Source organism: Echinops telfairi, unplaced genomic scaffold, assembly GCF_000313985.2.
Source record: "Echinops telfairi isolate 266 unplaced genomic scaffold, ASM31398v2 ScPeMD7_3533;HRSCAF=4204_1, whole genome shotgun sequence".
Classification (NCBI taxonomy): Eukaryota; Metazoa; Chordata; class Mammalia; order Afrosoricida; family Tenrecidae; genus Echinops; species Echinops telfairi.
In genome coordinates this window covers 8,418,913-8,429,570 of record NW_022107432.1, presented here as the reverse complement: position 1 = coordinate 8,429,570, position 10,658 = coordinate 8,418,913, and the positions used below count along the sequence as shown (strand labels likewise).

The 10,658-nt window shown below is 41.2% G+C and overlaps 1 protein-coding gene across 1 annotated transcript in view; it reads left to right on the top strand.

The window, feature by feature from the left end:
• BAG2 (BAG cochaperone 2) overlaps window positions 1-9,708 on the top strand; it is a 21,065-nt gene extending 11,357 nt beyond the window's left edge. The window contains exons 3-4 of the mRNA XM_045294748.1: window positions 7,369-7,478; window positions 8,682-9,708. Of these exons, the coding sequence (XP_045150683.1) occupies window positions 7,369-7,478; window positions 8,682-9,094 (523 nt within the window). The 3' untranslated portion in view covers window positions 9,095-9,708. The remainder of the gene's footprint in view (window positions 1-7,368; window positions 7,479-8,681) is intronic.
• Window positions 9,709-10,658: the final 950 nt, after the last annotated feature.

Here is a 10,658-nt window from a genome sequence, read left to right as displayed (position 1 = left end):
ACATCAATTGTGTAAAGCGCATTTGTACATTCATTGACCGACATTTTCTTTTTTCTATGAAATTAAGAGTGTACATAAATATGTATATAAGTTCTATGAAAGACGAAATCTGTTTTTCACAGGGAAAACACCCTGGCAATAAGTCTACCATAAGGGGGTGTGGGAGAACGCTGAAGGTTCACTTTATCCTTAATGCCTCTACTCTTACTATAAACTTTCTATATATTTGTTCTCAATTAATGAAAAAACGTCTACTTAGCAATAGATGTTTTTCTGTACTGTTTTCTTTTAATCCATTTTCTTACTAACCCCCAAAATTTACTCTCGTAAGTTGCAGTTGTAAATGAAGCCTTTTTGAACTTTCCATTCTCTTTGCATCCTACATTTTAGTTCAAGCTCAAGTGCTGAAACATTAATCTCTTCTTTCAGCATCTTCTCATTTACCATCACATGCTCTTCAGTGTCATTCAATGTTGGAGCCATGGCCTGTTTGTAGCATGAATATTTCATATTAGTGCCAACTCAATTGCTTTTATATGGAATCGGCCCAGGTGTGTCTGAGAGTTTGCTAATACAAAAGGTAAGTAGTACTGAATGGTGCTGGAAGACAGCCTGGCATTACTATGATTTTGTAAACTATTGTTTCTGGTTTTACATTTGTAAAATTCGTTTTACGTTTACATTTGTGACAAGAAATTCTTGCTGACTCTGCTTACCAGCTCTTATGGCACAGCTGGACATACATTTAGTATTTTAGACAGTAAAGAGACCCTGTGTTTGTACAGTCTATTGGTGCTATTTTGGAATGTGGCAGGTGGGTGACTGGTGGGGGAAAGGCATCTGCATTCTTTTTTTTTTTTTTGGCATCTGCATTCTTAGGGAATGGACACATGCTAAAACATTGGTGATGTTGTTCCCACTTAAGGCAGCAATCAGGATTAGCTCTTCTGAGATCTCATGTTTCCAAGATCATTCAAATACTAGTTCTGCCACTATTTCATTTGGCAACTTAGTTAGTTACTGTAATCAGAATATGATCTGGCCCTGGAAATAAAGGACTTTTAAAAATCCTTTTCCTTTTTTTTTTTTTTTTTGATCTTATGATTCCACAGCCTAATCATTTCCCAAAAAAACCACCTCACTGCCATCAAGTCAGTTCCGACTCATAGTGACTGTACAGTACAGGCTGGGCCTGCCCCCGTGGGTTTGTAGATGATAGCTCTTCACAGCAGAAGAAGGCGGCCTCGTCTTCCTCCCTCGGAGTAACTGATCATTTTAAACTGCTGACCTTGAGGTGGGCATCCCCAAGTGTGAAACCCACTATGCCGCCAGGGCTCACCTAGACCTTTAGTGTCTGGATCTGTGAATGTATGTGTACACTAAGTGCTCATGTGTGTGTTGTTGAGGGTGAGGGAGGGAAAGTAGTGCTTCTATAGTATGATTTTGATTTTATATAAAAAATATCTAGGGAAATTCCCTTTAGATTTGGAAAAAGACAAAAATGCCCCATATTGTGTTTAACACAATACCTTAGCCAACACTATAAAGAAAAACAAGCAAATAATGTAACAGGACTGGGGGGGGGGAAGAGATAAAAACTATCCTTTTTGGGGGAACGGGGAGGAAGGGGAAAAATGAGGACCTAATGCGGTGGTTTAAGTGGAGAGAAAATGTTTTTAGAATGATGAGGGCAATGAATGTACAAATGCGCTTTACACAATTGATGTGTGTATGGACTGTGATAAGAGTTGTATGAGCCCCTAATAAAATGATTTAAAAAAAACTATCCTTTTTTCCAGATGATAATGATCATCAACGTAAAATAGCCAGCATGAGCAACAGAGAAACCTTTAAAATTAATAAGTATAACTCAGGGTTTCTAGTTACAAGGTGAACTTACAAAAATAGCAATAAGCAGCTAGAAAATATAATAAAAATGTATTTGCAATAGTAACACAATCCAAACATGGAGGATATTTAAGAGTATCAAAACCATAATTAAAAGTACTTTAAATTTCTAACTAAGAATATAGAAGATCACACTGGTGCGAAACACTAAGGGTGTGCAACAGAGCAGCAAGGGGAGCAAAGCAATGAGGTCCCTGGGGAATACCAAAAATGGACTTTGGGGACAGGGCATGGCACCCCATCACACTTGAATAGAAAACACTCCTAAATGTCAACAAACAGACCTGGAACTATTTATAGGCTTTGGATTTTTTGTGGTGGTGGTGGTGGGTTTTTTTGTTTTATTTTGCTTTGTCTTGTTTTTGTGCTTATTATTGTCTCTGCAGGTTTATCCAGATAAGATAGGCAGGATAAACAATGCAGAGGAGAAAACAATGGGACTGATGTCCTAATGTGGGGACACGGGAGGGGGAGGAGGCAGGGGAAAGGAAGTGGGTGTTAACAAACCCAGGGACAAGACAACAAGTGATCTAAAATAGATGGCGAGGAGGGTGTAGGAGGCCTGCTAGGGCTTAATCAAGGGTAATGTAGCCGAGAGGAATTACTGAAACCTGAATGAAGGCCAAACATGACATTGGGACAAGAGGAAAGTAAAAGGAAATAGAGGAAAGACCTAGGAGGCAAAGGGCATTTTAGAGGTCTAAATAGAGGCATGTATATATGTAAATATCTCTATATATAATGATAGGGAAATAGATCTATGAACATATATTTATGTATTAAGAATTAAGGTAGCAGACAGATATTGGACCTCAATTCAAGTACTTCCTCAGTGCAAGAACACTTTGTTGAAATAACCCAGCATTCTATGGTGCTCACCTTCCCAACACCATCTCTGAAGACAAAATGGGTGCATAAACAAATGTGAAGAAAGCTGATGGTGCCCCTGGCTATCAAAAGTTATAGCGCTTGAAGATAAATAGGCGGCCATCTAACTGAGAAGAAACAAAGCCGACATGAAAGAAGCACACCAGCCTGTGTGATCATTTGGTGTCAATGGGAGCAGGTATCAGGCATTCAAGACCCAGAACAAAAAAAACATATCAATATGAATGAGGGAGAGTGCGGAGTGGAGGCCCAAAGCCCATCTATAGACAATTGGACATCCCCTTACAGAAGGGTCAAAGGAAGAGATGGGTTAGTCAGGGTGCAGTATAGCACTTATGAAACATACAACTTTCCTCTAGTTCTTTAATGCTTCCTCACCCCCACTATCATGATTTCAATTCTACCTTACAAATCTGGCTTGACCAGAAGATGTACACTGGTACAGATAAGAGCTGGAAACACAGGGAATCCAGGACAGATAAATCCTTCAGGGCCAATAATGAGAGTAGCAATACCAGGAGGGTAAGAGGAAGGTGCAGGGAGAAAGGGGGAACCGATCACAATGATCTACGTATAACCCCTTCCCAGGGGAACGAACAACAGAAAAGTGGGTGAAGGGAGACAGAGGTCGGTGTAAGAAAAAAAAAAAGTATAAATTATCAAGGGTTCATGGAGGTGGGGGAAATTAGTTGATATCAAAGGTTCAAATAGAAAGAAAATGTTTTGAAAATGTAAGGAAAAGTATAAATTATCAAGGGCTCAAGGGAGTGGGGGAAATGAGTTGATACCAAGGGCTCAAATAGAAAGAAAATGTAAGGAAAAAAAGCATAAATTATCAAGAGCTCATGGGGGTGGGGGAAATGAGTTGATATTAAGGGCTTAAATAGAGAGAAAATGTTTTGAAAATGATGAGGGCAACATATGTACAAATGTGCTTGACACGATGGATGGATGGATGGATGGATGGATGGATGGATGGATGGATGGGTGGATGGGTGGCTGGATGGATGGGTGGATGGATGGATTGTGATAAGAGCTCTAAGAGCCCCCAATAAAATGGTTTCAAAATAAATAAAATAGATATGCCATGCCTACTTATGGAACAACAATATTTAAGTCAAATTCCTTCTTTTATGAAAAACTGAATAAAATTAATCTGGAATTCAGAAGAATAAATGTCCATATGCACAGTCAAATTATCTTTAAAGAGGACAAAGGAGCTTGCTCTACCAAATCTTCTAGCATAAGGCATCCTGCTCAGTCGGACAGCAAAAAAGAGGAAGGTTCTCGACAAGATGGATTAACATAGTGGCTGCATGGACTCAAACAGAAGAACAATTGTGAGGGTGTGTAGGGCAAGGCAGTGTTTCATTCTGTTGTATAAGAGAGGGTACCTCCCAAAAAACTGGAATTGCATTGGGAAGAGTGGACCTTTTGTAGTTCACATTTTTTTCTGCTTATGTGAGCATCAAGCAACTTGCTCGGAGTTAATGCACCCAGTAGTGTCACCTGGGAAGGTTCTCTTCTGGTCACAGTAACTTTTTTTGTAAAAACAGTTTCACTTGAACCTTATTTTTTGTAATGGCCAATTTAAGAAAACAGTGTATGGCTGTGAAATTTTGTTTCATGTTCAGGAAAAAATTGCCACAGAAACTGTTGTGATGTTGAACATAGCTTACCAGGACAGCACTATGGAAAAACGCAAGTGTACGAGTGGTTTTCTCGTTTCAAATAAGGTGAAATGTCGATAGATTCTGGACTTGTCAATTTCCCAAATGGACGAAAATGCCAACTTGTAGTGCATTTGGAGTTCGTTCTACCAGGTCAGACTGTTAATCAAGCTTTCTATTTAGAGGTTCTGAAAAGACTGCATAACAGTGTGAGACAAAAATGGCCTGATTTGTGGCAGACGGGGGACTGGTTTTACCACCACGACAATGCACCTGCTTATGTAGCCATCTCAGTGTGCCAGTTTTTGACAAAAACCAGCATCCCTCTCTTGCTCCACGCACCTGATTCACCTGACCTTGCTCTGTGTGACTTCTTTTTGTTTCTGCAAATGAAGAGGGACCTGAAAGGACAGATCTAATGATGTAGAAGAGGTAAGGACAAAAACTAGGGAAGTGCTATTAGCCATCTAAAGAGATGAGTTTGAAAAATGCATCCAAAAATTGAATCGCAGATTTGACAGATGTATTAAGTACATTGCAGAGAATATGTTGAAGATGATAAGATTGTTTTGTTAAAAAAAAATTTAAATACATAGTTTTGGAGGGGAAAAATTCCAGGGTTTTTGGTCCCCCTTGGTGTATCGGGTCACTATGCGTCAGAGCTGACCCCAGAGCACCCAACAAGTACAAGATGGTGCAAAAAAAAAACCCCCATGGATGTTGGTGCAAGGTTCTCAAACATACTTATTAACTAAATAGATTTTGGGTAGACTTTTAAAAACCATTTGGGTAATAGTTAGATTTGGGGGTAGGGAATGTTGGAGAACGTGGGTCACTGTTTTGAAGAAAGACAAATTACTACCTAATTGTATACAAGGTTGGAATCTGGATGGATTCAAGTCACATCTATGAAAAGTAAAACTTGAGTTAAAAGAAAATATAGAAGCATACTGTATGATCTAGGGGTAGGTGTGGCAGTTACAGAATCTCCTGTGAACTTGAGCAAAAGGATGGAGTCTAGCCTGTCAATCAAGTCATAGCCAATGGTGCCTGTGTGTGGGCATGGCCTTCTCCTGAGGATTCTGGGAACTCCAGTTTTCTTCCCTGGAGATTGGACACAGACTTCTCTGCTACACATTCCTTTTGACAAGCCTCATGGAGCTAATATTAATGGCACCCAGAACCCTGGAGCTGGAGGAGCCACATGGATATGCGTACCAGCATTGAGATGCTTCTACTGCCACTGGATCCACAAGACTTTCCACCCACTGGACTGTGAGCTTCCGCCATTTGGTGGCATTGCATATGTTGCATGAGTCTGAAGAATCCAACATATGGGCTAGTATTGGCCCTATGGACATGATCTGGAGTGGACTGGGCTGTTTTCTCTTATACAATTACTATATGATTTAAAGCCCTTTCTTTTATATATATATGAATCTCCCTGGATTTGTTTCCCTAGTCTACCCAGACTACCACAGTAGGAAGTGAGCGCAGTGGTGTGCCCATTGGCCAAATTCTTATCTTCTGTGCAGGAGACACAGGCTCAGTCCTCCGTCGTTGCACCTCATGCACAGCCTCAGTAGATGCTGAATACGCTTCAGAGGAGCTTCCAAATTGAAAAGGGTCTGGAAGTTACTTATGGAAATTAGCCAAAGAAAACCCTGTGGATCACAAAAGTCTGATATGCAACCAATCGGGGGTGGGGGGTGGTGGTGGTGGTGGTGGCGGTGGTGGCGTAGTACCAGGCAGTGTTTCATCCCCTCGTGTATGAAATAGACAAGTGTGGACCCTGACGATGGTTGCAATTCCTGAAACCAAAAAGAGAATAACTGAGTATATAAAGAATGGCTGCAAGTCAACAGGAGGACAATAAAAAAAATAGTTGTCAAGTGAATTTAGACTCTTAGTGGCCCTGAAAGACAGTGCGGCCCTGCGCGTGACATTTCCGGGTTGCAGTTATTGGGGAAGTCGACTGCCACATCCTTCTTCCTAAGCAGCTAGTGGGTGGGAACTACGAGTAGCCCAGCCATCAGGGTGCCATAACAAGAGGATGGTAATAATCCCTATTGAAGGACTGGATAACAAAGTAGGCAGTGACTAAACAGGCTAAGACGGCAGATCTAGAGATGCCCAACGTCATTAGTAGTCAAAGAAATGCAAATGAAATACTGACAAATCACTGACCGGTAGAATGGCACCGCAGTCAGCAAGTTGGAAAATGCTGACTAGCTGTAGAGACGTGGGTCTGGTACCTATCGGGAGAGGTACGGAGGCTCTCGTACTTGGCTGCTGGGAGTGTGGATGGTCCAGCCAGCTTCAAAGACAGTCTGTCAGTACTGAGTCAAATTCTGGCTATAAATGCTTAGTCTTCTCAATTCTTCCATGACTGTACATAAGGAGAAAATTCTCACAGAGGTCCAGAAGGAGGCTTGTATTCTTTAAATCTAATTTGTGGTATTGGGAGATGTAACAAGTATGACCATCAGTGGGAGCCTGGAGAGGTAAAATCAGATGGATATCCGTACAGCGTGCAGTGAAGCTACTGATAAGATGTACATATAGATGGACACAAATGGTTCTCAACAAAGTGAGTGAAAAAAGAAACAAATCGAGGTAAAAATATACAGAATGCATAAACATAAATTTATAATAAATACAGAGGTAAACATTCAAAAGACTAATTCCCCTATAAGTAGGGAACGAAATGCAAGTGGCATTAATGGATTAAATAAAAAGGGATCAAAGAGAATAGAAACATGAAAGACCAAAAATAAAAAGGACTGTTACTGTTAAAGGTGTTCCTGGTAAACTTGAAAGCTGGATGAATGGTAGAGATGAAGAAATTTAATAGGCCATCATTCTTCATGTAACAACTCTCTTGCTTCCCCAATGCATACAGGGTGGAAGCTCTGAGAGAAGCAGCAAGCGCTGTTGAGCAAGAGAAAGAAATCCTCCTGGAGATGATCCACAGTATCCAAAATAGCCAGGACATGAGGCAGATCAGTGATGGTGAGAGCATTCCCACAGGAGGGGACTCCTCTCTGACCTATGGCGCAAGGGCTGGGGGTGTGTGAGGGCCAATATTTGCTCTGTTTGGGTCTGAGTTCATTGGGCTTCAGCATTTATTGTGAGCTGCCACGGAAGCCATCAGTCTGTTGCAGCCGTCATTCTTCCAACATGCTCCTCCTGAACCTCAGACATGGCTGGCAGGCCCGCAAGGTCCGGAAGAGCACAGCTTCCTGACCTTGTGTTGGACCCCAGGTTGACACTCCTAACTGTAAGACACTGAGAGGCAGACAAGAAAGATGCGAGTTTGGAAGGAGAGACGTAAGCACAAAAAGGAGTTGTACTGGAATGTGAATTACTTAAGAGGGGAAATAAAGTACGAGAAAAACCAACCATGAATGCAAAAACATGCTATTATTTTCATAGGAAAAGCAGGCCTGACCACAGAAGAGGTCACATGTAAAATCCATTTCATTGGCTCTGAACTTTCTAATTGGATCCTTTTCCCACGTCACAGGGCAAACTAGTGGGCCCAGGAGCTGGCGAGGTTAAGTAATCATTCTGACAGATCCACAGAGGAGCCACGATCTAGTGTTTCTTCAGCGTTGTAGTCACTCATCCATGAGTTGGGAAGTTAAGGCACAGGACCAACAAGAGATTGCTGGCTTTCTCGTATAAATAATGTGACAACTGAGCTCCTCACCCCATCTTTCAGTGCTCTGGACAAGACTAGCCTTGCTTGCTTCAGTTTGTCTGGGAAGGATGAAGTCAGTGTCTTGTTTTGAGGCTGGTCATTCTCCATTATGATGGCCGTGTCTTCTCAGTCACAGAGGGGCATATATATAGATACACATCCACCCTTTATGAGATGCAAGACACCTGTCTCCACATTCTCTGGGTGCGATTTTATCTCAGTAACAAATCCATTCCTTCCCAAACTTCAGCAAATATGCTAGCACCTAACAAATCTGCTGTTATCCCAAGTATACAGACTTTCTGGCAAAGGCATTCTACAACATTACATGTCATCAATTTTATGTACTGTAGATTTAGCCTTTACTTTAAAAAAAATCATAGGAGAAAGGCTTACAGAAAAGAGTGGATTTAGCCACAAGTGAATGCCTCTGTGCTTTTTTTTTTGACCTCTGTGCTCTTGACAGAGACAAGTTTGTTTCTGGTTGATGATTTTCTTCGTTGTGTGTTTAGGAGAAAGAGAAGAATTAAATCTGACTGCAAACCGTTTGATGGGAAGAACGCTCACCGTTGAAGTGTCAGTAGAGACGATCAGGAACCCCCAGCAGCAAGAATCCCTAAAGCATGCCACCAGAATCATCGATGAGGTGGTCAACAAGTTTCTGGATGACCTGGAAAATGCCAAGAGCCACTTAATGTCACTGTACAGTGCTTGCTCTTCTGAGGTGCCCCCTGGGCCAGTTGACCAGAAATTTCAGTCTATAGTGATTGGCTGTGCACTTGAAGACCAAAAGAAAATTAAGAGAAGATTAGAGACTCTGCTCAGAAATATTGAAAACGCTGACAAGGCCATTAAGCTGTTGGAGCATTCTAAAGGAGGTGCTTCCAAAATGCTGCAACACAATGCTGAAAGCAAAGTCAATTAGCTCTGAAACCTACATGTTATTTACAAATGATGTGAAAGTGATGAGAATACTATGTGATGTGATAACTAGTACTTCATGTAAGGCATAACCGCTCTCATTGGATACTCAATGCAGTTTCAGATGAGAATATCCCAGCATCATGGGTTTTGCAACCAACACAAGACCAGAAATATTTTAATTGCCTACCTAGTTTTTAGATTGAATTGTCTTCTACTAGATCTAGCTGCTAATATATACATATATTTTTTACTATTCTGTGGATGGGTACATAGCAAGAAGGGCTGCCCTGGGGATTTGCCGGGTGTGGAGACAGCGGAGCCCCGAGAGCAGTCCTTTGCCTTCAGCTGCAGCCTTCCTCTGCGACTGCCGGCCACAAAGCCCTGTGCTTCCAGACATGAGGAACTGCACAAGAGGCTTTCCCTGTGTTCTCGCTGTCATTCATCAGACACTTTGGAGGTACTCGTATCAAACTTGTTAGAACTTAAAGATTTATGCATCTCATGCTATGTATTTTTAATGTGAGAAAAATCACTTATGATTTTACCACTGTGTCTAACTACTCGTTTTTCAAATACTTCATTTCTATAAAATCTTAAATCATTACAAAACTGAAATGTTGTAACCTGCCTTTTTTCCCCACCCCTTTTTAAGCTAAGTGCCACCACAAAGTCTTGGTAACTCAAAAACACTCTAGTGTGTTCTGCATAGCTGTACCCCAACTCACCTCCCGGTGCCCCTCCCCTTCTTGATGGGGGTGCTTCTAGCTTGTTACTACTGCTGGACAAATGCTTCGGGGCCTCGGTGTTTTACTTCTTTCTTGTTGTTCTAAGTGCATGTACGTTTTATGGCCTCTCACCAGCAAACAACTTCTTTGTGTAACCAATATAAATTCATTCTACAGTCATTAACATGTAACCATTTTACTGACATCCTTCCAGCACCGAGTGTTAATCTATTCCTAAAACTCTGTTAGGCAAACTCACATACAGTAGATACGTGATGAAACCATATTTTAATTTGGTATTTTATTCACCAACAAATCGGTCAATACATCATCTGTGATAACACAACTATAGAACACTTATTCGTCAAAGTGACCAATGCGATTGACACATAAAAACATAATTTCCTCAAATTCTGCTTCAAAGTGAATACCTCAAATTCTTTCATTGGAATATATTTGGTTGCACAGAAACATACTCCCGATCTAGATTAGTATGACAACTGTAAATGCTGAGTCTCCATGAAAAGAAATTCTGATCTGAGGACATGCGTGCTGCTCAAATGTCAACCTTCCCACTGCCCGGGGTCACAGACTTTGGACTCCCATCTGTGACAAGACCTCCGAGATGGCTAGCACGAGTCTCCGGGGTGCTGTCTTGAGGTTCACCTGCAGATGTTTTGTTTGCCATCTTTTTGGACACCTTTTGTTTGTTCTGTTACTGTTATAACTCAACATTTTATTTTTATTCAGATCCTATTTAAGCAATGAAATGAGTGTCCCGTTTTAATGATTCACCATCTTGTCATTAAGCCTCGTGCTTTTTGCTTCAAAATACAGACT